At 39.5% G+C, this 27,500-nt stretch overlaps 2 protein-coding genes and 1 pseudogene across 2 annotated transcripts in view; 1 reads left to right on the top strand and 2 right to left on the bottom strand.

Annotated features, from left to right (window-relative positions):
- Positions 1-14,031, top strand: part of LOC138054420 (rho guanine nucleotide exchange factor TIAM1-like) — a 47,890-nt gene extending 33,859 nt beyond the window's left edge. The window contains 6 exon segments of the mRNA XM_068900861.1: positions 5,561-5,714; positions 10,143-10,207; positions 10,333-10,426; positions 10,911-10,956; positions 10,958-10,987; positions 12,135-14,031. Of these exon segments, the coding sequence (XP_068756962.1) occupies positions 5,561-5,714; positions 10,143-10,207; positions 10,333-10,426; positions 10,911-10,956; positions 10,958-10,987; positions 12,135-12,537 (792 nt within the window). The 3' untranslated portion in view covers positions 12,538-14,031.
- On the bottom strand, positions 55-4,605 carry LOC138054421 (G-protein coupled receptor 157-like; annotated as a pseudogene).
- A 4,736-nt stretch (positions 14,032-18,767) lies between the features above and the next one.
- LOC138054383 (calcipressin-1-like) lies at positions 18,768-23,536 on the bottom strand. The gene is made up of 3 exons (XM_068900828.1): positions 23,303-23,536; positions 21,937-22,116; positions 18,768-20,332 (listed from the first exon to the last, which is right to left on the bottom strand). The coding sequence occupies exons 1-3, from the start codon at positions 23,429-23,431 to the stop codon at positions 19,994-19,996; spliced, it is 648 nt and encodes a 215-aa protein (XP_068756929.1). The 5' UTR covers positions 23,432-23,536; the 3' UTR covers positions 18,768-19,993.
- Positions 23,537-27,500: the final 3,964 nt, after the last annotated feature.

The raw sequence follows: 27,500 nt of genomic DNA, 5'->3' as shown, positions 1-27,500 counted from the left end.
CTAAGTCAAAAATTCACTCTTCTAGACAAGGTTATTTATCACCAGGTAATTCCATCGTTTTGGAAATTAAACTGCTTTATTATTCATCAGTATCACAATTTCATGCCAATTTTGGGGCTCATTCGTTCAAGCACGCTTCCAACGGACCTGTTTATTTTTGTGATTTATGTATGGGCCTATTTGTTACCGCGGACTTTCACTCACTCAGTAACTCTTATAACCCGGTGACTTAGTGTGTAGTGCACTTATAAAGTGTTGATACTAGAACGTAGAGTGAATTGATATGTGGCATAGGATATAGCCATCAGCCAAAAGTAATTCGTCTTGGTTTGTTTCAAGACGTCCCTCACTTCCGGTGACATGCTTTACGCAAGGTTTGCTTAGAATACTTGTGGTATACACAGAATCACTAGGCGGAAGTGAGTCTTCTCCCGCAGTTTGCGCGTTTTGTTCCATTGCTGTGCCTTCAAATGACATGAAGACTCAAATAGCGCTGTTCATTAATTTAATACCGTCATATCAGAGACAGATAACGATGGATCAAAATCCACTACCCACACAAGGCGTGATGTGGCCGTTGACTTCAGCCATCGCAGTGGAAAAAAAACGGCTTATGTATTAACAATTCTGGGGAACGTAACTCAGTACCAACGAAGTGATTTTGGAGCCTCGACTTATCTCTTCTAAGCACTAAGATTGGTTGGGAACACACTACGCGGCGGACCATTGAAAAGTAAGGGCCCAAATTTGACCGTGTGGATCTTGGATCTTAGTCATTGCTTGTGGACAAGATGCTTGTAGTCACGTTGACACTACCAGCATTGGGATGCGATGCCGTCCACAAGAGAGATGTGGACTCGTTCATTTGGGAATAGCCAGCACTGAGGAAGCTGTTGTATGAGGCATCTGGTTGTTCTGGCTTGTAAGTCCAACGCAGTCTGTGGAAACATCCAGGCCAGTGATTGTACATTGCGCGCTTCAAATTGCTGTGGAATTTCTCAGTGAAAAGGCAAAATAGTATGAAGTTGGCAAACCCTTGGGCACTTTCGCATATTCCCTGAAAACGTAAAACACAAGACGTACACATTCAAAATCAGTTTGATCCAAAAATTAAAAGTGGGGCATTTCAGATTTTATCAGGAACGCCGCCTGCGCGGTTTCTCTGCCCGCTGCGTTCAGTCCTGCTTTACCATTTTTGTTAAACACAGATTTACTGTGGCTTTCCAGAGAAAACGCCCGAGCTTAAATTTAGGGGAGAGCAATTCACGCAAATCAAGTCAAATGTTGGTTTTTCAGAAGAGGGGAAACCGGAGTACCCGAAGAAAACCTCTCGGTGCAGAGTAGAGAACCAACAAACTCGGCCCACATATGACACCGAGTCAGGGAATCGAACCCGGGCCACAGTGGTGGGAGGTGAGTGCTCTCACCACTACGCCATATCTGCACCCGTAAAAAGAACTGTAGGTTTTAAAAAATTGGCTGCACACTGGCCAAAGTAGACCAGGCACTTGAGGTGGCCACACCCAGGATAGTATACCGGTGAACAGGACGATAAATCAAGAAAATAAGGATTATTTTCCTTAAGTGTTGGCACAGGATACATTGTTTTACCAACGATATCACGTTAGTTATCACAGACAACATGTTCCGTGCTGTTTTCTTATTTAATTTTAAATCCTACCTGAAAGTAAATCAAGTACACTTGAAAATTCCTTGTTGATTCAGATTCATTCACTGACGAAGTTATTTATATGTAAAAGCGAACATTTCCCCAGAGTCAGAGGAAAAGTAAAATGAGAGGAACAAACTGCAACTTGGTAACTTTCTTTGCCGCTTCCTCTGAATAATCTTTCATCTGGTACCTTTCGTTTCGGGCAATCTTTCAATTAAGAACAAATCTGTTAGTATGTCAGTCATTAAAACTGTTTCCAGCTGGTTAGTGACCCAGGCGCTTTATTGCTGTTGTATGATCATTAGAGAGCCTCCTATCCTCAAAGTGTCACGCAACAAAATGTAAATTCGAAATCATTCAATGCAAAAGGCCAATAACTTCGAATGTTGTAGAAAACAGATCTGTTAACCACCTCTCCAAATCTCAGGTCTGTGCGGTATATCGTTTCTGAGAAATTTCTCGAGGCGTTTCACGCAACTTTATAGAGTTTTGTATGGAGACGCCATGTGGTCCACCAATATGGCGGCCGGTAATCAACGGCCTCCTTTAGTCCCACGCTTATAATAAGGGCAGATAAAATAGACCTTCACAGCGCAGCAACATTTGAAACATTTAAGGATTTAAATTTTTAATATTTAAGTTTTTATCTTAATTGTAATATTGATATACTCGCCTTTCTTATAATTTCAGCTTTTTAACTTTTGTATTTGTATTCATTTTTTGAGGAGAGGTAGCCTTTGGCTATTAAGTGTTCAACCCTCGTTAAATAAAGTCTTCATTCATTCATTCATTCATTCATTCATTTAGTCAGACAATCAAGTGTCCCTTATACTGGTGATTTAGTCGGGTACAGCAGCTCATCTTGACTCAACCAGCCCCTTCAGTCAAACAAGCAGCTAAACAAACGCGAGACTAGGAAGACTGAAAATTTGCGTTTTCCAAACATCGTGAAAACTTGTTGGAGTTTAATTCATTTCTTGTACGATCTGCAAGAGCTTGTCGTTTCGCCGTTTAACGCAATAAACATGTTAAATCTCTCGAGTACCATTATTCAAGTCCGTCAGTGAGTCAGTCCTAGTGCGTTCGTTATTTGACCTTCTTCATTCAGTGAAACAATGAAATAAGAAACGCTTGTCGTTTCTCCCCTGGCGTGTATTCAGCAACTTCACTGATTAATTATTTGACACTTGTTTGCCCGCCATTGACGTAGGATTAGATCTATTGTATCCTGACTTGTTCTTAAAAAAAAAAAAACTTGCACACAATAGCCCCTGTGTTGGATGACACAAACAATGGAACTATCATAAGCTTTTAAGTTTGTGACTGTTATGTTCGTCTCCAGAACTTGTTTGCAAACGACGGGGATTCAGCGTCACCTCACCCGTGAAAACGAATGAATCAAAAGCATTGTTGCTATGCAAATCAGCCATCCTGATCACTTTGCTTGGGATGATTTTTTCCTTACCCCTTTTCAGTTGTACAACTAAACGTTTTTCCCTTTTCAGCGTTTAAACACCAGAGGCTGCCTTCAGTGGGTATGCCGAGTTATGGATAATTCGTTTTCAGTCTCTTTTAATACTGGAGTTTTTTTTGGCCTGTTTTACCCATCCGCCTTAATCGCCACTATAACTTTACACTTGCTTTGTTTCATTCATTACAGTAAAGGATTGTTGTTGGACAATTGGTCCTTGCGTGGCCCACAAAATTATTTCGTGTGACAGTATTTTCGACTCAAACGTGTGACCGGTCCGATGTCTGATCGGCCACTTCCGGTATTCGTCTCATCCTAATATTGTCGCCAGGGAAATTTTCTCCATTCGGCAAAGCACATCGATGAAGAAAAGAGTATCAAGGGGACTCAAGAACAAAAAAGACTTTTTGGCAATAGTCATTACTCTTTTGGGGTAATGACATGCAATCTTTTGTATACGGGATCAATGCGGAAGGAGAGTTTTAAATCACGCATTTATTTAGCCATGCAGTGTTCGTTTGTAAAGGCTTGCAAATTGTTTTGCCTTGTAGTCAACAAGGTATCATCCACCGAGAAATTAAAGCGTTTATATGAGTATTTACCTTTTAGAACTCAACAGTTGCTCAGTATTGAGGGGAGATTTTATGGCTAGAAACTGTAAACAAGTGAGAATGAATCCCGCTTACCTCTTCGCGAATGTGGCACTTGAGCAAGGTATAGATTAGAAAACTAGAACAGTTATAAACATGGAAATTTCCCAAAGTTTGTCTGTTATTAGCATCCAAAATATGATGGTAGTATTGCTCTCCTCACTATTTTGAACTCGAATCCAACACCAAGCCGAGCTGTAAATGTCACGGTCATTTCCCGGGACATCTCTTTCCAGCGCTATGCAAACAATAAGAAGAGGAATGCGCCAACCTGTGAAATGAAAACCGTAGAACATTGTCTTGGCAAGGCGGAGCCGTTGCCTTGCTACCGTCAGGTATAAGAATTCGGCCAAGAATGTAGTCCAGAAAAATGACCATAAATTGGCAGTAGTAGCAAGAAAGCTCTGTGCAGTACAGTAGGGAGAATTTGTGTTTGGAGGAAGCCAAGCTCCAAACAGATAAGAACCAACTGTTACACAATCAGCTATTGAAATGTAAACCAGTATTTTTCTGGACGTTGATCTAATGTCCTTCCAAATAATGTAGGTAATGATAATGACTGAAGCTCCGAACAACGACAACGCTGAAAATACAGACACTAATACGCGATTCAAAGTTGTGTTTCCATACACTCCGAAACCGAGCGTGGTTGGGTTTTCGGTTGTGTCCATGCTGGATCTGCCGAAGATGGTATTCTTGTCCTTTTATGCACCTCAAAAAGGAGAATAGACGGTGATTTTGCTTCAAGATAGTCGATATTCAGCGTATTTAAACGCAACGAGATTCCACTATCACGAGGTGAAACGTGAGAAGTTTTTCACATCTTATGACATGCGCAAGGTCAAATATAATTGCATTGAGTTTGCGCGCAGACAGATATCCTTAAAAGTTCATGTGACCAGGGTGTTCGCAAGTTTCTATATTTTCACGTAGTCTTTTGTCAATTGGCCAGCCTGGGCCTGTTATCAAGACAAAAAGCTGCGACGTGAAGGCAATGTTACTGTCCGATTGTTTGAAAATGACAATGGAATAGTTCCACAGACTTCTCGCTGCACCTCCAGTTACGCCCACTCAGCTGTTGCGTGACTAATGTGACACCTTTTTACAAGCAGCAAAAAAACGGAAGTTAGCACTTCAAAATGCGCTTTAATCCTGAGCACATGTTCAACGCTTTTTATTTCCGTTTTCTATCGGATAGCGGAACCAAGCACTTTTGATAAGTTAAACTTCCAGAGAAAATGTGTTACCTTCAAGAAATATACCGATTCGAAAGCCGTATTTCTTCACCTCAAATTTCTTAGTTTTTTTTCCAACACGAGTCGCCTTCGCTTTTGCAATGAACGTGATTCACTCCTTGATCAACAAGTTTGGCCCACTGTCTTTCGGTACCCAGCAAACCACCTCCCTTCGCCCCTTTGCCGGTAAAAAAAGTACTTGAAGTCTAGCAAGTGCTAAGGCGTATGGACACCAAAGCTGAAATTGCTTTTTGGGGGAGACGATAGGTCCTTTGCCACTAGACATTTCTGTAGGCTTGATCGAACCGTGAACAGCGAGCGATGAAGTCATAATAAAGACATAAGAAAGCAATTTAACATGTATGTTTGCATACAGCTCTAGACTTTCAAATACTGGTAGTACTAACTCTAGTTTTAAATGCTGAATTGCGAAACTTAATACAATCGCTTCTGCTTTCAAATTATTTCCTCTTTTAAGCCACTTTTCCTTAGTCAAACGTGGCCTCAGGACTTTTACTTGTGTTCATTTCAGCTTGCCGATGTCAGCATTGACCGCCTTCTGCATCACGGGAAGGCGCGCTGGCTTAATTGCCCGGATGAAGTAGTTCGCAGTGTAACTTTAAAGAGGTACCCTGTATCCCACGGGATTGGTAAAAAGAAAGTTCCTGCCACCATGATTATTTTTGGTAAGAGAAGCGATCTATGGCAAAATTCAAAATTATAATAAAACAGCAGGAGCCTATCAAATGGGGCCTATATCTACACTGGTTCATTGAATCAACACTTTCCCGAGTATATTTATTTTTAGAACTGCTTTTGTCCCGCGAAGATGTGTTTATGTTCGGAATTTGCATTTATGGCCGCAGTTTCATCCTCAAGGGATTTTACGCCACATCTCGGTATTTAAGCCTTGTCGCCTCTCGCGTTAGTCACTCGACACAGCCAGTTTTACCGCTCGCACCTTGCCGAGCTTAATTTTTCTAGTATGCTGTTTACGTTTAGTCTCGTAGTTTACAGAGATGTAATTCGTTTTTTCTCCGCCACTACTTTATTTCTTGTATGTTAGCTTTTTCTCGTCCCCAATAAACACAACTGGTCGTGTCCTTCCTATTTCAACGTGTTGTTGCCTTTCTGCTGATTAGAACTTAAACGTTTTCTCTGCGGTGGAACGCAGTGACATAGCAGAGAATGTCTCATTTCCATCGCCAAACGCGAAAAAGATTCCGTGATGCGTGTTTGTTGGGTTATATAACGTAAAACAATAGCACTGTCATAGTTCTGAGCTGATTGGGCTTTTAACCTCGAAACTCCTACGAGAGGCGTTCTATTAATTACTCTACTCGGGAAAGGGTTGACTCCGAGACCCAATATGAAAGATAGAAAGGCCGTTTACACGACAGAAAAATTGGGTTCGGACCCGACAAGAAAAGAGTACGGACCTCACATTTTTGCCCGTGTAAACTTTGTGGATCATGTCTTTTGGCATGGGTACGGACCCGTATTTTTTTCGGTTTTGGGGCTATAGACGTCTATTTCTCCAAAACCGAAAAAAACACGGGTCCGTACCAGTTTCTTCATTTTCTTACGTCAACTTGCTTAATAAACTCATTGATCGCATGCGCACTAAAAATCCGCGGAGCTCAGGGGTCAAGAGTGCTGTTGATTTCAACATGGCGGGTGGCGAGAATTCACAGGGAAAGGAGTCTTGCTCATCTTGGAAGGACGAAGAAGTTGAGTCTCTTATTGATATATTCTCGGAGGAAACTATTCGTCGCCATTTTGTTTTAGAGGAATTACGCATGCCCGGTAGCAGCATACAGCTGCACCAGTTACCGTAGTCTCGTACCAAAATTGGTCCGATCCCCCAAAAGTACAGTGTAAACGATAATTTCGAAATTTGGTCCTTAGACCTCTTTCGGTCTGACCTGCGCTTAAACGTTATCCGTGTAAACAGCTAAAATTTTGCAGTCCTTACCACTTTTAGGACAGGTCCGTACCCAATTTTTCTGTCGTGTAAACGGCCTTAGAGGCTCCATTTGATGGGTTCCCGGAATTAGTGAGTTCTGAAAATCGAAGTGGAAACGAGTTTTCAACATTCTGTCCAGAATCACATTTGTATGGAAAGTCTAATGATATCCTGGTTTATCCCCGTAGACGCGGGGTGGCCGGATTTACCCCACTTTGGCAGCAATCTCTCTAACTCTTTTATCCCACTCTCCATCTCGCTCGATTCATGGCATCCTTTTTCTCGAATCCAACACTCTTGCTCTCCTTCTCCACTTGCATCTTCCACGTCTTCTTTGATCGTCCTCGCTTCCTCTTGCCCTTCCCTTCAAACTCCAACGCTTTTCTCAGAAAATGCCCATCATCCCTCCTCAACACATGCGCGTACCATCTCACTCCATTTGCCTTTGCCATCTGAACCGCTGCTTCCTTCAATCCTAACATCTCCATTATGTCCTCTGTCCTCTTCTTCTCCATCAGTTTTGCACCACACATTGCTCACACCATTGCTCTCTCGGTCTCTGAACAATTCGGAATAAATATGTTCTCAGAATTTGACGATCCTACAGGCGATGCCAATTGACAAAATTTCAACACTTCACGAATATCTATTCGAATTCAACGAAGAGAACGTGCACCTTTTTTTGGTAGTACACTGAACATAATTTGTTGCTCTCTTTGTTTTCTGCACCGTTTTCGTTTTCTTCAAGCTCTAGGTTAACACCCAGTTCTTCGACCCAACTGTTGTATTCTCATTTTTGTTCTTTGCTTCTGATTTCGCGCGTCGGTTTATCAAAAATAGCGAAAGGATTGTCTGCCATTTTTGGTCTGATCTTGCCGCTATAGATAGAAAACCCGTAGCTGCGATGTAACTGAAACTTTTCATGGTACATTTAATTAATAAGGAGTTTAATTGTTCTGTTCTTGTCCATTCGGAATCGAGTAATTTTGTCGAGTGTATTATCATGTGTTAAAAAGACACCCATTGGAAACTTCCTAAGCTCAGTGGTGGAGCAAGGGAGACGATGGGTTCAACCCTCATTTGAAACGCTTGTTTTCTTCGAGTATCCCCAAATCATGGTGCAAAATGTGTCTTTTTAATTCTTTTGCCGTGGTGAGCATTCTCAATCTCCTTCACTACGCATGTGCGAATGCCACATTTTTTTTACTGAGACAATTTCAGTCATAGCAGTATATTCAATAATTATTCGCCGAAGGCGAAGTGTATCGGTGATTATTAAATTCTCAACCTCGGATAATGCATTTCGCGTGCTCTGATTGGTTCACTCAATCTCGGTTATCAGCTCATATACCTTGGTTTGACCTTATATGGTAAATGATTGCGTTAAGCGTTGCTAAACTAAAAATGTTTCCGCTGGAAAGCGAGATTTCTCTTTGAATAAAGCCAAAAAGGGAAAAAAAAACTTTTTTGCGGAAAGTTTGGATTCATTCCAACGTTTAGAAGTACGCAAGAAGGCAAGAAGTGTTTTTGCGATGAGCCTGCGTCTATCTGACCACAAGGTATTACACAACATCGCATCAGCTCTCATCAAGTTTTTTCGATTTCGCTCGGATTTGCTCCCTCTTTTCGCTTGTATTTCGTACTTCCAACTTTTTGGAGTTTTAGGAATTTAATGAAACAATTATTCCATTCGCGCTTGTTGGATATGAGACTGGTTATAGCCAACTCGGCGCTACGCGCCTCGTTGGCTATTTACCATCTCATATCCAACGCGCGCTCATGGAATAATTGTTAAATATTCACCGATAATCACTGAGCCTGAGGCGAATGATTGTTTTAGTATAAATACACTGGTGATTATTTCAAAAAAGAAGGGGAAAAAAAAACATTTAAACGCGAAATCATCTTCACTTACAGTGGCAAAACGACTACTGGCAGCCATTTTGTCCGTCGAGGTGATTATCGGCTGATAATCCGAGATAGCGAGCCAATGAGAGCGCGCGATTTTGTATAATCACCTGTGTGTTTATACTACAGCGGGATATTTGTCGCTTGAACGAAGAGTCCATCACCCTATTTTAATGGCCTTTTATTTCTCCGTGGTGAAGCATCCAAAGGTTGCATGGTCGACTCCTGTTAGCGGCAGCTTCATTTCTGTTTTCTGTTCCCTAAGTCATCATCACAACATGCACCTTTCCTTCATTCCTTTATTCCTTTGTACAGTTATGTGCTTTGTTACCTCCGTGCATACGGAACCCGCGCTCGAAGTGCGCTCGGCAGTCAAAAATGTGCGATTCTGTCAATCCTTTGCCCTTTCTGCGGAAACGGTTCATATTTTCGCGAAGTTAACACAAATAAATACATTATCAATACAGTTATGACGTCTTCTTACACTCTATTAGACTAAATTCGTATTAAAATAGCACAAATAACAGCCAAAGCACAACAGTTTGTTGACGAAAAAGTTGTCACAAAATCTTTTAAATGTTTTTCTGGCACAGTTAATTGCGAACAATTGATGTGACGTCGGATGGCACAGTTTTTTCCGGTCGTTGAATTCTGATTGGTCAATTTAAATTTTAGTAGCTCCGCTATATGCTCGGCTGGCCTTTAAATGAAAGTAAGGCTGGAATTGACCTCGTTATGATGCAGACCTCCCCGCTTTTCTTATTCTCGTGCTAATTAGTTGGAATTTGCATAAGAAAAGCAGTGAGGTTGACACCTCTAGCCTCACTTTCATTGTTAGGCGAGGTAACTAAGCACACATCTGTAAAAAGCTTCTGTGAAATCGAAGCCAAGCAAGTATTACTTAAAGTCACTTCAGTCAGGAAAAACCGGTTTTGGATGTTCTTTCAACACACTTTTTTACATATGCTATTTAAAACTTGTTTTGACCAATGACTTCGTCAGTTGATTGCTGTATAAAATTTTGAATTGCTACATACTTCATGTAGCAACGCGCAAATTCCACTTACTCTTGGAATTGATACGTTTCATGAAATCGCATATGTAAATTAGTGTGTTGAAAGTGGATCCGAAATAGGTTTTTCCTGATTAAACTGTAAAATGGTCTATTGCTTTATGTAAATTGGGCCTACATTGATGGCGTTTACGTTTGTTTATTTTTTTCCTTTTTTTTTTTTGTTAGTATTTGAAAAAGCTATTATCCTTCTTCACGTGGAACGTAAACAGAAAAAGAAGGATAAAGAAAGAGTGAGTTTACAGAGCCTTTCAAACTTCATTTTTTACTGGTGTACTTTGTCAGTGGTGCATTGTTTGTTATTTTCTCAGAGCACATCGTATTTTTTCTCTCTTAACACTTCATTGATTTTTCGCAGTCGACTCCAGTTAAGTCTGTGGATGAAATCAAGTTCAAAACAGTTATCCCCGCATCGTCACTCGTCATTCGAGATTACTGCTGGATGACTGATGGTAACTTTTTGACTCTGTTGTCCCAAACTTAAAAACAACAGCAACATTTATTGTTACATAATGTTTCAATTTCTCACTAAGTACACCAGGACTACTGTAGCTTTCAATCGCTCGTCCGCCTAACTTAGGCGTCTTGCATTCCTCATTCCTCTACTGCTCCTCTCAAACACTAACCGTTTTTCACGCTTTTCCTTTTACACATATACTGAAGTTTGTAGTGTATAATACACTTAATCACTTATCCTCTAAAAACACTTGAAAAAGGCACAATAAACGTTGAAAACAAACTTTCGAATTGACTCGACTGCATACACAGCAATACCAGAAACCGCTTGCATTTTGATCAGTCAAGTCATAGCCAAGAGTTTAATTTAGCCCCATATTTGCTATTTGTAGCTTTTCTGTGATCATGTTGATTTTTGGCCCCGAATGGTTATAATTGAATATCAAATTATAATATTAAATTAGTTTGTTCTTCAAACAGAAACACTTCATTCATGGGAACTGGTAAACGTCAGTGATACAACGGAGACAGGAATGTAACTACCTATTTGCCAACAAGTAAGATGGCTTTGTGATTTTTATGTTTACTTGCAACTGTGCTTGATGACAGCTTATTTGTTTTGTTGGGGGAGCAGGGCTGGCGCAGTGGTGAGAGCACTCACCTCCCACCAGTGTGACCCGGGTTCGATTCCCAGCCGGCGTCATATGTGGTTTGATTTGAGTTAATTTCGTTGCTGTCCCCAATTAGCGCTTTAGTGCTAAATTTATTGACACTTAAATAAAGTTATTAAATTCCAACCCTTCCCTGTTTTCTGTAAGAAGCACTGCAAATTGCTCCCTAACAAGCGATTTGAGCCCCTTTTCGGGCGATTAACAAAGGGAATCCTTTCACAGGATTGACTCTACCACGCTGTATCACCAAACAGCTTTATTATGATACCATGTGAAACAGCAATTATTGGGTAACAAAATGACGTGACGTTACGTAACCATAGCAACAGGAGAGCCATCTAAAAACACGTTTGTCTTGTCGTTAAATTCTTCTATTTGGAAAATAAAGTTAGTAATCCCCATTTTTGTTCCTGGAAAGTGATTAGACTGGAACTACAATCTTGGACAAAATAAGATGAAAATTGGTACCCCTCTTCCCCCAAAATCAACGATGAATGCGCGCGCAAGTTGAAGCCCACCATTTTTCATTATTGAAATTGGGGGAAAAGGTGGTCTTCATTTTCCACTTGAAATGTCCATGATTGTAGCTTGCAATGGAGGCTAATGCGGATAAATATATTAAAAATTATTTGCATTTGAAAAGATTTCCCCGCATTAGCCTCCATTGCAAGCTACAATCCTAGACAAAAGTAGTTGGGAAGGTTATATAAATGAACCCCACCAGAGCTGTATTTCAACCCGCTTCTGTTAAGGCGCAAAAAAACACTTTCTCGTTCTCTTATAAAGCCCCCCTCCCCCCTATTCAATGTTGGAAGGTAACACTACAATTTCCTACGAAAAGCATTTAGTTTTGCGCAACATTGAATCAGGGGGGTGGGGAGAGAAGCAAAGAAGACGTCAAAAGTGGTAACCTTCCCAACAGTTTTGTCTATGATTGTAGGTCCATTTCAGTACTGAGAATACGAATATGCTCTATTAGAGCTACAATATGAATCTCAACGTTCTGAAAATTATTTATTATTATTGTTTTCAGAACTGACGAAGAAAAACGAGACATGGTAAAACATATCAAAGATGCTGTAAAAAAGAGTATGAAAGCTGGTACAAATTTGTCAGCGACTTCAGGGTCCAGATCGCCAAGCTTCAGACGCAGCCTCCCAGAAGTTCGGCTGAATTCCTCGGACCCAGGACCTCTATTACGAGTGAATAACGAGGCCAGCGGCATGTTCCGACGATCGTTCAGCGACGACCACGAAGGGCCATTGAAACGAAGAACTTCGCTCGAAAGTAACGTCTCTTGTAGCTCGGTGGGCAGTAACGGGAATACAGAGTCCGTCGGAAGCGGTACGATACGAGAAAGAAAGCTCAGTCTCAAGAGGAACAAAATCGCAGTATCACCCCAAGGGGTGGAAAATCCAGTTTCCATGATAATATAAAAAACCGAAACAAAAGAATGAAGGAGAAAGAAGAAAGTGAGAAAGAAAGTGGTACGGTATCCAAGTCTTCAGTAAGGCGCTTGTGCTTCAGTTTTATTGTGACTTTTAGTATCCAAAGACGAAGTTAGGAGACTGGATTTACCTTGGCTTTTAGCGTGTCTTTTTGCGTAGGGCTATTTTGTTTACATGTATGTGAAAATTGGGCCATGTTACCAGAAGGGTGACCTGTTTCGATTCATGAGGTTGATTGCGCAAACCTAACCTAGGTTTAGATGTACAGGAATTTGTAGAGATCATTGCCTGATTTCAAGCCGAGGGGGACAAGGTACGAGTCTGCAAATTATGAGATTAGCAACTATGGATCCACATAGTCAGAAAGTGCACTCTAACCTTTACAAAATCCCTAAGTTTGGTGTTAATAATAGACCCAATATTAAATTAAGCGAGATACAGCCATTTAAAAACGTCAAAGAAATGTACGGCCATCCGGACGCTGCGTTCGGATGACCAAACATTTCTTTGTAATTTTGACTTATTTAAATGGATGTATCTCAGTCAAAACTAGCCCGATTTTAACACCAAACTTGGGGATTTTGTAAATCTAGGTGTGCTCTTTCTGGCTTTTTACAAACTCGTACCTAGTCCCCTTCGGCTTGTACATCAGGCATTGACGAGTCTTTTGAAAGCTGCTTTACATTGATATGATAAGATCTCAACTCGGTTTTTGCGGCTTGCAGCTAAGACATGTTAGCGCGCACCGTGCCAGCTTGCTTTTTTTTTTCCGGTTGATTTTTTCCGTAGCATAATACGTTGCCGTTTAGATCAAGTTGGCTTGTCCTGTCGGTATCCCAACTGACTTTGCTGCTTTATAGCAAGGTGTTTCGTCGTTTGTCGGCAGAATTTTTTTTTTGTAAGGTGTTGCATTAATTTAATCCGGCAGGTGTAGTTACGAGCGCCGTCATTGTTCGTTGTAGTTTGCTGAGGAATTTCCTTTCTTTCTGCCCATTGCTTAGGAGGCTCTCATCAAATACAGTGGGTTGTGTTCGAAAGAATTTGAAAAAAGGAGGGAATGTTCTTGTTTCTTTTTAGGTTTAGGTACTTTTCCTTGATTAGTCGATCATCGCACCAAATCAGTATTAGTGAATTTTGTACGAGGAGATTATTCACTTATCGGTGGGTTGCTTTGTTTCAAATTCAATCATGTACCATTTCCTGACTGACGATAGTGATTGTAACGGCTGAAACAATCTTGAAAGTACACTTGTTATTGCTTCCATAAAATTATACAGTTTTTGAAATGAAACAGAAACAATCTCATCTCTTTTCGAAGTAAGACAAATAATTACCGCTTCTGTCCTTCCGTTGAACAGTATTTTCAGTTTTATTGATACTTGAGCAAGTTTATATAAAAAGATATAGTGTATTTTGGAGTAACAGAAAGGTCAAATTCTTCTGTTGTGTATATTTTTTCATTAAATTATTACTTTTCTTGAATTTGATTTGGCCACTTTAACTGCATCTCATAACAATTAAATCAGTGTTTCGCGCTTCTATCTAGTTATGATGCTCGCAGGGAGTTTGGAGAACACTGAGAAGCGCCAAGGGCGATTCTAGTGTCTTGAGTGCACTTTACCCTTTTCCAAATTGTCCGTGCTCACCAGCCGCCCACTCCCACGTTCATTTCTGCGAAACACTAGCCGCGTAGCATACGTTTTCAACTCAGAGGGCTTCCTGAAAAAAGATCTTCAAAGATGCAGATGTTGTAGGTCAAATCCGGTCTCAGTCGGGTTGAATCCTTTTCTACCTACAATAAGCGCCAAAAGGGTTGAGAAACTTTCCTCTCGGACAAAATCCCTCCCGTAAAGTCTTTCCATCTAACCCCCTTGCCCCCTCGCCCCCCCCCCCCAAAACAGTGTTGTTTTCTTATCGCCAACTTTTCCTTTTTCCGTTACCAACATTGAAGGGGCGAGGCGGGGGATAAGGGGGGGGGGGGGGGGGGGTGAAAGGGGAGTGCAAGTGGAATATTTAATGTTCAGGTGATTTTTCCCTAATTGTTGTCTTCCCGGTTCAGTGTCTCAACTATTTTTGTCGCTTATTGTAGGTTAAATTCGTGATTCTCATTTTATCTTGGCTGAATATGAACTCTACCTTGTTTAAATCAGCTATAAAGACCCAAAAAGGAATCGAAAACACCTATACCTCTGTCTTACGCATATCAAAACATCTTAATATTTCCTACCATCTTACCAACTTTACAACATTATGATAGTAAGGGAACTAAGAACCGTAGAATGCACTTACCGGTACTCGAACCGTCCAGGTCTGTAGTTCTGTGCCTTCACTTCTACACAGTCTATAACGATGAACATGCTTATCCCAACACAGTTCTTTTCATTATTGCCTTTTGTCAGTCATACCAGAAACTCATAAGGGTTGAAACGTGTAACGGCCCCTTGTGTGCTGAGAAACAAGCTTCCGAATATTCAATTTGCTAAGTACCATATTTGGAACAACAACAGCGAGGGGTTTCCAAATATGGTACTTAGCACTGAAACATTCAACCAATCAGTTCGCACTGAATATTCGGAAGCTGTGAACGAGCGTTACACGTTTCAACCCTTATGGGTTTCTGGTCATACTTATAGCCATATATAATAACCAAACCTAACCAATCCTAACGTGACCCTAATTTTTCTCTAGGTTTAATTTAGGCTAAAAAACGGTTTCTTCAATTCATCCCAGTGCCTATTCAACCTAGGTATAATGAAGATCAACAATTTACTACGAAAACCACCGATCTGTGCAATGGGCCAACAACAGCAACAATGGAAAAACACGTTCTGTTTTTCTTTGGCAATCACAGAAAAACTCCCCGCGAAGAAACCTGTGATGAAGTCTCCCCGTTTTCCGATAATGTCTTGCATAATCTTTATTCTCAAGTCTTCTCCGAGGTCTAGAGCTTTCCGCGATTATATAGCCTTCCATATGCGCTCAGTTCTGCCAATACCTCTTAAGAATTTGAACAATTCACAAGCGAAAGAGGGCGGGGCAGAGACACGTGAATTCCCACCCATTCCACAGAACGGTGGTTGTCGTAGAAACCGCAGGTAAAAACGGATTCAACCTGAGACCGGATTTTACCTCCAACATACATTGCACCACCAATGTATCCACAACCATCTCCAGCCAATCACAAGTCTTGCATGAGAAATTAGACGCTCTGTAAGCGTTAACTGGGTTGCCTTTGGTATTTGTTCGTTCTCCTCAAATTGTCGTACTCATTCCCAAACACCCTAACAGTTATCAGTCCGGGAACGAAACACGATTTATTTTTGACATAGGTCCCTGTTTGTAAATAATTGTTTCATAAATTAAAAAAAACGTAAAAATGCGCCTAAATGAGTGGTAGATGAGCATAATTAAAGAAATATTGCTGGCTTCCAAAATTAATTTCATTTTACACCAGAATGACTAAACAGCAAGAATTCTTGTTATCGTTCTGAAAACTTATCAAATTTCAAAAAACTTATCAAATTTCAATCCACGTATGCAAATTAGTTAATAGGGAGCTTAAGCAGTCTCATTTTTGAGACGCAGACGGCAACCGGAAGAGAACATTTCGAGTGCCAGGACAGTGGCGTCTCCCAGATTTTTATACTAATCATCTCTAAAGAAGAAATGATACTTATCAATGTAAGTGTAGTAGTTATAGTTTACAGTTAAAAGGGAAAACAGCTCACTTCCGGTTGCCGTCTACGTCTCAAAAACGCGCTCCCATATTTATACAACACGTTGAATCCACAAAGGCAGAAAAATCTCACAAAAACACTTTCAGGATCAAACCCTTTTCGGAAGAATCTTTTTCTTGAATAATGAAACAAAACATGGACAACAAGCTTTGTTTCAACTAATTCTTGACTAACCAGAACTGGACAATTTTTTTATGCAATAGATGGTTTTCATCTGACGTCACAGCAGCCATGTTGGTGCACAGTACAATAGAAAAAAAAAGTCTTTCGGGAATTTGACTCTATCATTATGCCAAACATGAGTCATAATTTGCCGTCTCATCCCGTGACTGAAAACCATCTATAGCCAGCTGAACAAACTGGAAGCGCCGGATCTTGGGAGATCTAACCAGCAAATAATTTGTAAATTAAAAACAAAATATATATAATGCAAGGCTGGTTGTACGGCTGAGGATATATATTTATTTGATTTACCAACATTTCGTCAGGCCGTACCTGACTTCCTCAGGGAGTTAAATGATTTGCCGTTACAATTTTTTGAAATATGGCTTGTATTTGAATTTAAAAAAATTGTAACGGCAAATCATTTAACTCCCTGAAGAAGTCAGGCCGTGCCGGAAAAAATAAGATTATTGGAAAATAAAAAATATATATATCCTCACAGCCATACAACCAGCCTTGCATTATTATTTTGTTTTTAACAAGAATTGGTCAAATTTCCAATTGCTTCTGAAGACTGTGCAGTGTTGAGTACAAATAAAAAACGTTATAAATAGCCAGACAACAGAGATACGACTCTAGTAAACACAAATCACCCAAGTTGTTCCATTCCTTCTCTAACGTTACCAGAGAATTTGCCATTTGATTTCAGTCTTGTACATAACACTGCATTAGTAAAATTAATACAGCTCACTTTAATATCCGACAGCGAAAGATGCAATAGGCCTTATTCACGATAGCCGCCATGTTGCTTTTCATATTGTCATGCAAATTAGCCATGTGTTATGCTGGGGCGGCAAACATTGGAAAAAAGGCAAATTGCGGAAAATCGGCTCGTCGAGATATTGAAATAACATTGCTAAAAGTACATTTTAGAATTTAGAATTAAGTACCTTTTATAATGACTTTTTATCTTTGATTGCCTTCGGACATTTTGACTTTCTACTTCATTATCTGCTCATTTTTCACTAAAAAAAAGATGGAAGTAACTTGTGTAATCATTCCATTTTACTACTTAGGAGATAAACATTAATGAACGTGAAACAAATCATCTGTGTGGCTAACATATTCGTTAGAACTTGTGGTGTTTGCCCCCTCAGAAGTGTGTAGCTAATTTGCATGATAATAGCAAATTCAACATGGCGGCCACCATGAATAAGGTCTATTGTTGTCGAATCCATTACTCGTCGCTTTTAAAGTGTCACTGTGATAAAAAAATCACTTCCTTTTTTTCTTTCAGATTTTCAAAAGCTGTTTGCTCAACATGTGACTGGCAAAATTTTGAGCTTTGATTTTATCCAAGGGCCGTTTTCTTTGAGAATAAGTTTTGGATTTACTCACGTTAAAAACTGACCGATTGGACCTCAGCTCCACAAGAGTATATTTTGTTCGAGTGGCAAGAACAATATCTCACTCGTTCGCTTCGCTCACTCGTGAGATATTGTTCTTGCCACTCGAACATAAAATTCATATCTTCTCGCCACCGTGTAATATCCTCTATATACTCATTGTTTGTCCCCACAAATTTTGCATAAGCATTGTCTTTGTTTTCTCTTGGGACCATTGTAAGTCCCATGAGAAAAACTGGAAACAAAGCTTCAATTTGCAAAATTTGGGGGGACAAATAAGGAGTATTATGGTATTTTATGATGTGGCCTATTGCGCAACTTTTCCGACTTCCAACGTACAGAGGTAAAAAAAAAAGGAAAAATGCAACTCGTTCTTCGACTGGATTGCCATATGGAAAGCCAGTAATTATTGCCCACGGGATTAAGAATGGTTACTCGTGCAAGTGGGAAAATCGTATTGACCGAATGCATAAATGGCGGCCAAAAATGTCTTCTTTTGTTTATGTGCTAATGAGACTCACTAGCCTCGCTCTGAAGCAACATTTTTTATATTTTGTCCATGCAAACGAGGCTAGTGAGGCTAATTAGAACATAAACAAAAGAATATTTTTTGGCCGCCATTTATGCATTCGGTCTATTTAGGAACTCGTCTGAAAATCGCTTTATCTGTAAAATGCCGTTACATAAACCTAGTATTTGGGAGTTGCTGGCCCCTAGTGTGGTGAGACTAGAGATTTTTATTTTTCCTTCTGTGGGCCCCTCTTCATACCGAAGTCCACGTTCCGATGGAATTTCTGGGATTTCCAGTACTATGAATTACACTTTCAGGGAGAATTCTAAATGCAACATTGCTCGTCACATTAAAATTCTTTGTTTACGGTGCTGCAGGACAAACAATTTTATCGCACTGTTCAGTTACTTCTCATAATGTAAATATAGTTTATTCTCATAAATACTGATTATATTTCCTTTACTGTTAACCTTCTTTAATTAATACTTAAATAATATTAAAGCATCAAACTTTTCTAAAGATCAACGGTTATTTTGACAGAACGTACTCAAGATGCTCCTTTGGAACTCAACCTTGAACATGAGTACATTATGCACTTCGAGGGGAAAGCACAAAATAAATTGGGGATACTCAATGTTTTTACAAAACTATTGACTGACAAAAGCAGCTTATGTTAATGCCAGAAACAGGCATGTAAAATAATGAGAAGTCTTCTTCAACTTGCAGGAAGCAGTATAATTAACTCCTTTGAACTGTTCTTTTTAGTGTAATATAAAACAACTCCAACTCAACATAGCTAATGTGTCAACTACATGTACGAAAAAGAACCAATGCAACATTAGCAATGCAAAAAATTGACAGTTGCATTAATGCAAGGATTTCTGAAAATTGTACTCCAAGTATACATCTCATTTAATTCGCTTGGTAAATAATAATAATATAATAAAGCTGTCTGGGAGTCAAACAAGGTACGCTGATGGGATTCAACTAAAATCAGAATTCGAAGTGGTAATTATGTATATTCGCCCTGCTTACACATTCTCAGCTATTTGGTATTAACTATTTGGCTGCAAATTATACTCATAACTTTGTCTTTATTCCTTTACTTTGTATCCTAGGCACAGATGATCGAAAGCAGATTAAGTTAACCAAGGATAAGCGCAAAGTTTTGTTTCATGTTTTCAACTTTTTGGTGAAAGTTTCTTTCGCTTATTCTTGTTTTTCAAGATTGATTTGTACTACACAGTTTTGCCGAATATCAGCATTGAACAACATTTAGGAGTAGAGAAATAAATTCCTTGGTTAATTTTTAATCTTGGTTTAGCATTAATCGGCTTTTCAACAACCGGGCCCTGGAGCTTTAAGCTTCACATTGTTTACAATGATGTGTCTGACCATGGCCGTCAGTCCAAGCCTACTTTAATTGGCAATAAGATCAAGCAAACTATGTATGAGAAGTTATAACAATGACATTCTTCCAGACAATGGAAGAGGAAGAGATGGCTTCTCCGAGAATCTAATAGATAAGTGTATGCTCATGAAAGAGAAACATTGTAATTTTGTTCAATAATTTAACATTCAACTTCAGTAATTTGATTTTTAAAGTAAAAGTTTAGAGGAACCACCCTTCACTCTAATTTGCTATCTGGTCTTCTGGTTTGTGTTACTTCCCTTGGCAATGCTTTCAAGGGATGGAACTCGCTAACCCTGTCTTCATTACAGGATTCATTGTCCTCATCACACAAATGCACCACTATACTTGGTGTGTCCTCCACAGAGCGGTGAAACTCATATGGTCTGGAAGTGTCCAAAGTTGCTACTGCAGCAAGCAGGTCATAGTTAATAACAGGGTGTGATTCCAGGGTCTGTTCCCAGCCAACAGGAGGTGACGCAGGGGGAGATATCAGAAACTGTTTCGTTGGTGGAGGAGGCATTAGACTGGAGTTGTTGTTAAGTGAGAATCGTCTCTGAAAACAAATACAACAATACAATGAAAACAATGACATACACGAGGGGATACACTACTGTTTGCATCACGACCAGGGACCGGTTGCTCGAAGCCTGGTTAGCGCTAACCGTTGGTTAAGAGGTATCAAAACCTATAAGTTCCCATGGTACAGTGTATTTGGCTGACGGTTTGGGTAGTGTAACCACCTGTTGTCATAGTCAAAATTAACTTTGATCTCAGGTTTCAAAGAATCTGTCTTCAACCCATTGACTCCAAGGAGTGTGACTTGATGGATCTTACTCTGTCTAATGCCACACGATTTTACTCGTCAGGTGGTGGTGGTGGGGGGGGAGGGTTGTTTCACAAGTCAATGGATTAATTACTTTAATATTCAGAAAACAAGTAACACACTTCTCTGAATAAGTAGCCTTTTTTCCCCAGCAATTATTATATTTATTTCAACACAAAGAGTATTACTTACAGATTACTTACTTCACTTATTCGACTGTACTTACATTATTGACAATAAGATACTTAAGCTACTCACAAAACAGTATAATTTACACTACTTACAAAACACAATACACTAAGCACTACTTACAGATGTTTGTGACTACTCGAAAACATAATACTAGCACTTCTAAGGTCCTAGTATATGTTTGTGAGTAGTGACAAACATCTGTAACTAATGAGTAGCCATTGCTTTCCATCCACTGTCAGTACTTATTAGGGATCTTGAGCAAGGACGACGATGCCGGCTATGACAACACCACATAACAATAAGTTTAATTAGCAAAAACAATAGCTCTGCACGCCCTGCACGTGTGGTTTTACATTTTAATACATTTCCTTGCCGTTCTCATCTTAACAATCTGAAATGATCAAATTTGATGTCATGTGGACGGCGAGGACCTGACGATGAATTTTCAATTCTCTCTCTAAATGTCCACACTGTTGTCACTAATTTTATTCTTGGAATGTGTACTCACACTTTCCAAGCCTAGCAACTTGGAATAATTGCAAAATTATTATCTAGAGTAAAAAGAAATAATATTATTTTTAGACAATGTTTTCCCAGCCATCGTCGTCATCGTCCTTGCTTAGGGTCCCTATTGAAACCACTGCAAGACTACTGTATTTACGAAACACATAAACTTCTTTCAAATGATTATCAGTTAAATCACCATTGACACACAAACTTAAAAGGGAGCTGCTGAGGTTAACCCTATATAACATTGAAGGTATCTCCCAGCTGGAATCCACTGCACAGTGGGTTTTGTTAAGGGAAGAAAACTGATGTGCATGTACAAAGAGAAAACCATGAGAGCAGGGTTGGAAACCAACACCAACTCAGCTCACTAACAGCTGCAATATCACTTCCAGGATATAAACCTCGGCAAAATTGGTAGAAAAATAATAAGTGCTCCTGCCACTGCTTCTTCTAAAATCAAACTTTGGGCCATTACAGTACTTCAATCAATCCTGGTGATTATGGCTGATGTCTTTTTAATTATTGAGGAGTCATAATAATTGAAAAACGTTAAGAAAATGGGCACTGGATTGTCATGACGACTGTAGTGTTCAGAACCAGATGGGGATTATCAATAATTATTATTTTCTCACCTGGACGAAGAACACACCAAGTTCACAACCATTAAAAAGCTGCCCATGAAGATCTTTTTGGGCTGTCTTTGCATTCTCCTCACTGCTAAATGTAACCCTCACTCTGCGAAAAGTCTTCAAGTATATGAAGCTTCTGTCATTTTCACCACCATATGGAGAAAAAAGGTTTTCAAACATTTTCTGGAAAACAAGAGGAACAATTCATGTTTGCCATGAAAAAAAAAACATCTCCTTTTGGAAACCAAGGTCTGGCATGACAGACAATACTTGATTTATTATATCTCCAAAATAATGTGCACAGTATAACTGGCCAGTTTAGGTGATCATATTCTTAACTATGAATTATTCTAAATTATTAATCTTGAATAATAATATTACCGAAACTGTGTAATCTTGAGTCTTCCAACTTTGCCAATACATGTACTCTTCCTGGTTGATCATGAACTCTTCCATTCCCCGTAACCTTCACCTGATCAAGTATTTTCTTGTAATAGTTACATGTACTACTAGGCAAAGCATCTCTTTATATGAGGTAATGAATGTCACCACTTCCTTGCCTTTCTAATTCCTTTCACATTTTCTTTTTTTATATATATTTCCTTGACTGACACAAGTAGGAAGCTCACTCTTGCACACCATTTCAATCTCACACCAGCTTAAATTCCCAGAATATCCATTGCTAGGTGTGAATCAAAAAACGTCACTGAATTTTCTGTCCATTTTTTTTGTTTCAGTTCAGTTTATTTTGTTCGCCAGATGTTTTACAAAATTCGTCATAACTACAGTAATATTAAAATTCTGGCGAGGAAGCTCACGGGGAAACCATATGGGCTTATGATTGTGAGCTCCCTCTTAAAATATACAGTATTAAATAATTTAACATATGATCTATTGACGCACAATCAGAATAAGTATACCATAAGTTAAAAAAAGCAAGCAAACGAGAACATAGACACAACACAAAACGAAGCGGACTGTCTTGTAGTGACAGTACGTGTTTTTGGGTGGTGGCAAGGGTTAGTCTGCAGTCTGCAAATGTCAGACACCGCTATCCAGAGTATGCACTATATAAGCTTATACTCCACGTTGGACAAGGTTTTCGAACACGTCTTTAATTATATGTGAGTAGACGTCCGTAGGGTAGGCATATTCACTTTTACGTGAGCAAATATTGAATTTTTTGAACAAACTGAAGTGGGCCCAGTCCAATCATAAATGAAAGTACGATTATTACGAAGCTACTTTAATTAACTTAGCATTAACGGTAATGTGTTCATTCACAATTCACCTCTCACAAGCCAAATGATCAGCTGTAAAAAGAGATAAACGTAAACAAACCACTGATAAAACGACAACCAATTCGTACCTTTGTATTTTCATCATCAAAAACACTGTACGGAATGTTTGTAATCGACAAACTCCATGGTAAGTTTTCATGATCTCCAGCGTTGTGATTCGTGCGCGATGTTTCAAGTTTTTCGTCGATAGGCTTCATTATGAAGGAAAAAAAGTCTCTCTCCAAATGAGAAAAGTGACAGGGAAACAAAAATTGCACACAGTGCAAATGTCACCGACTTTCAAAAGAAGTGGAGGTCTACGCGCGGTGCCCTATGGGATATTGGGATTTCTTTCCCAGAGCCCACGCAGTCCCTTCAAGAAAAAGACGCAATTCACTCATGATCAAATTTTTACCTCTTTAGGCGTATCACAAAAAATTCTTTGAAAGAATGAAAATGCCGTTTACCGTTTGCAAATACCTGCATTAGTTCCGGAGATATTTAAGTTTGAAAATTGCGTAAAATATGCAAATGAGATGACTGATGATGTCATACACTCAACCCAATATTACATCAAGTATATAAATAGAGCTATCTTCGCCAATTTGCAGCGCAGACCATTGAAACTTGGTAGGCTAATAGTTCTACAGAAAACACACCTACGGCTATAAACATTGTGTTCCCATGAAAACTCACTCTTTTCCACTTGATCTCAATAATTATGTAAGTGATTTTCAGCTCGAAAAACGTTTGACAAGGCCACACACTCAAGCTAACATTTTTATATGCTTGTTGGATCATGTATATGTGGAGCACATTTAGTAGAATCTTACTGCAAAGAATCAAACATTTTTGATGCAAATTGGCTGAGATATCCTTTTTCATCATATTTTATCAAAATTTGGTTGTGTGTATGACGTCATCACTTAGCTAATTTGCATATTTTAAAAACTTGAATATCTCTGGAACAAGAAGAGATATTTAAAAATAGCAAAGAGCATTTTTCTTCTCATGCAGGCTACTTATTTACTTCTTAAAATGGCTTCGATAGAAAAGATGCGATTTTCGTCATAGTGGCACTTTAATAAAACTATAAAAATAGAAGCCTTAAGATACCCGAGTTTCACGCACGGGTACGGCTAGCGCCATTTTGAACTCATTAAATGATCACGTGATCGCGTCCTTCCCGTAAAACCCACATGTTTTTCCGGGGTATACGTAATCAGTGGTCTACACTTGAGTTCGCGCCCGGTAAAAATGGAGAAACGGGTAAGTTTTTATGGTCTTTATCTTTGCTTATTAGACAAGAATAGTATCCAGATTCTTGGATAAACAATTGTTTTTCTGATTTGAAGCGTTTTGGGATTACGAAAAAGTTTTGTTGAGGCACAAATGTGGAGAAATTTTTGCTTGCCAAATGGTCGTGATTATCTCAGACGATGTTCAGATGACATATGAAACACGATATAAAACATAATCGTAATAACCAACCTTATCTTCTGAGCCGCCATCTTGCTTCAGATCGTACCTGGTGTCACCCCATGTATCTTAAATTTGATTGGTTTCCCGTGTAACCGAGTACGGGTACGGAACCGGGCTATCTTAACGTCTCTAATGACCACAATGCCCTCGAGACTGAGCACCCCCTGCAAACCATTGTCTTAAAGAAAACCGCTGGTCAGCAACCGGACGGTGTCTACTATTGTTACTGCGCATACGTTTTGCGCATCTCGAGATACTCGGATTTCCTGTCGGTGCATTATCGTCACCAGAGCCTCGGATCGACCCAAGGCTCTGGGAAACTCTGTGTAGGAGAACATGCACCGTAGGGTTCTTACAGCCAAAAAAATTGGCTATTTGAATCTTACGGCGCCTGCTCACTCCTCGTGCTAACATGAACGCACCAATTAGAGACTCTTTTGATTGTTCTTCACGAAAACCAAGGAGAAGACACTTTGCTTTAGGGTTCCCCAGAGCTCTTCTCTCCCTCAGTCAAGAGAAGAGCTCTGAGGCCTATCGGTGATGCTTACCAATACAGGGATATTTTTGCGCGATTTAAAATTATGCAGAAAAAGTAGGTCTCAGTAAGTACCATTGGTATCCAAAAAGAAAATTGGGGGGTAACCATGCATTTTTCAGAGAAAATTAAACTTCAATTTGAGAAAGAACGCCATACATGGCTTTGTAATTTAAAACTTTTTACAAATGTTGCTCATGAATTATCTTTGAAAAATGCATTTTTCAATTTCAATAGCACTTGTTAAGATCTACATTTCCTGCATAATCAAACACCGGGGCAAAAATACCTTTGAATTAGAACTGAGGCACCGTCCTAAAAAACTGAAATAGGGATATCAGATTTCCAGCATTTTCATTGGTTCGCCGGACACAGGCTATCAGTTCATATACCTGCTGTACCTAATATGCTCAAGGAACGCATCAGCAATAAAGCGAGCTGAAAACATTTTTGCAGCTCTGAGAAAAAAAAATGGCCGACTAAAGACGTTTTGGACCGGAATTGTCGGAGGCAAAAATTGATGCTTCATGTTAAAACAATAATTATTATTCTACTTAGGCTTGCTGGATATGAAATGATTATAACCAACTCAGTGCTTCGCGCCTCATTGGTTATCATCACTTCATATCCAGCACACCCTCGTGTAATAATTAACAATTATTTCATGAGCGAGCGTTGGATATGAGATGGTAAATAGCCAACGAGGCGCGTAAAGGTAAGGAACTTTAATTTATGTAAGTGTCCAGTAGTTCTAGCGCTGGAACAGTAATTGGGGACACTGTAAACTGAAATTAATAATTAACGTAAATCAAGTAAAATGTTAATTTTTGAGAAGAGGTGAAACCGGAGTACCCGGAGAAAACCTCTCAGTGCACAGTAGAGAACCAACAAACTCAACCCACATATGACGCCGGGTCTGGGAATCGAACCCGGGAGGCGAGTGCTCTGACTGCGCCATACCTGTATCCCAAGGCGCCGAGTTGGCCATAACCCTAACCCTAACCCAACAAACGCGAATGGAATAATTGTTTAATTAAATTTAGGCTTAAACTCCAAAAGTTTGGAAGTACGAAATACGAGCGAAAAAAGCGAGAAAATCCGAGCGAATTAGAAAAAAAATTGATGAAGATGCGATGTTGTGTAATACCTGGTGGTCAGACAGACACAGGCTCATCACAAAAACATTTCTTACCCTTTCGCGTACTTGCAAACGTCGGGATTGATCCAAACCTTCCACAAAAACAATTGTTTTTGCTTTATTCAGAGAAAAATTTCGCTTTCCGGCGAAAAAATTGTAGCTTAGCGCAATCATTTGCCATACAAGGTCAAACTAAGGTATATGAGCTGATACACGAAAGGATTACGTGTTTGCAAATGTTAGCCGTGTAGCTCTTATATTTGAACAGACTTAACTGATTTGAGTGTAATGTGAAGTGCTGGGTTTCTACCCCCATATAAGCCATGCGAGTGTTAGAAACCTAGCACTTCACATTACACTCAAATCAGTTAATTATTGGCTAATTTGCGTCACGTGGTGCAAACTCGCAGGAGCCATAACCCCCGTTTGCGTGGATATTTGCCCTGCGAAATTTCCGTTGAAAAGGAACCAAGGTAGCGGGAAAAAGGCAGCAGAAGAGTTTTCATTTTAGATGGAAGAAAAAAACAAACTCGTTTCTTGGGGTCTATTGCTAGTGACTGGTCGCAAATGCTGTTCCGGAAGTACAAGAAAGTGAACAAAATATGCTGTCATGGTTGAAATTTATTTTTCAGTTAAGCTAAAAAGCGCCCTATTTTTGAGTTTTCGACTCGCAGTGACAATTAAAATGATTTGATTTTTATCCTGAGACTGACACGCTTTCTTTCTAGTCAAATTTTGAACAGTGCATCGATAAAAAATAGAGGAAGCATCGCCATCAGATCAACTCTGGCTTTTTACGAGCGGTTTGTGCGCGATATGAAAATTAATGGCAGTTTTATTTAACAATTATTCCATCAGCGCACGTTGGATATGAGATGGTAAATAGCCAACGAGGCGCGTAGCGCCGAATTGGCTATAACCAGTCTCAATATCCAACAAGCGCGAATGGAATAATTGTTTTAGTAAATTCCTTTAAACTCCAAAAGTTTAGAAAGTACGAAATGCGAGCGAAATCAAAAAAACTTGATGAGAACCGATGCGATGTCGTGTAACACCTTTTAGTAAAATCCAACTAGTGGTCTATTATCAATGCTGCGTTCTGATTGGTTGAGCTACTAGTAGGCTACTTGTA

This window comes from Montipora capricornis, chromosome 6, assembly GCF_036669925.1.
Source record: "Montipora capricornis isolate CH-2021 chromosome 6, ASM3666992v2, whole genome shotgun sequence".
Taxonomy (NCBI): Eukaryota; Metazoa; Cnidaria; class Anthozoa; order Scleractinia; family Acroporidae; genus Montipora; species Montipora capricornis.
The sequence above is the reverse complement of the archived record's forward strand: the minus strand, read 5'-3'. Positions and strand labels throughout refer to the sequence as shown.

Excerpts from the sequence above, each read along its gene's own strand:
- LOC138054383 (XM_068900828.1), bottom strand. The coding sequence starts at position 23,431 with ATGAAGCCTATCGACGAAAAACTTGAAACATCGCGCACGAATCACAAC. Across the intron at positions 22,117-23,302 it reads TTGATGATGAAAATACAAAG|AAAATGTTTGAAAACCTTTT; the intron begins GTACGAATTGGT and ends CTTGTTTTCCAG. Across the intron at positions 20,333-21,936 it reads TTGGTGTGTTCTTCGTCCAG|AGACGATTCTCACTTAACAA; the intron begins GTGAGAAAATAA and ends ATTTGTTTTCAG.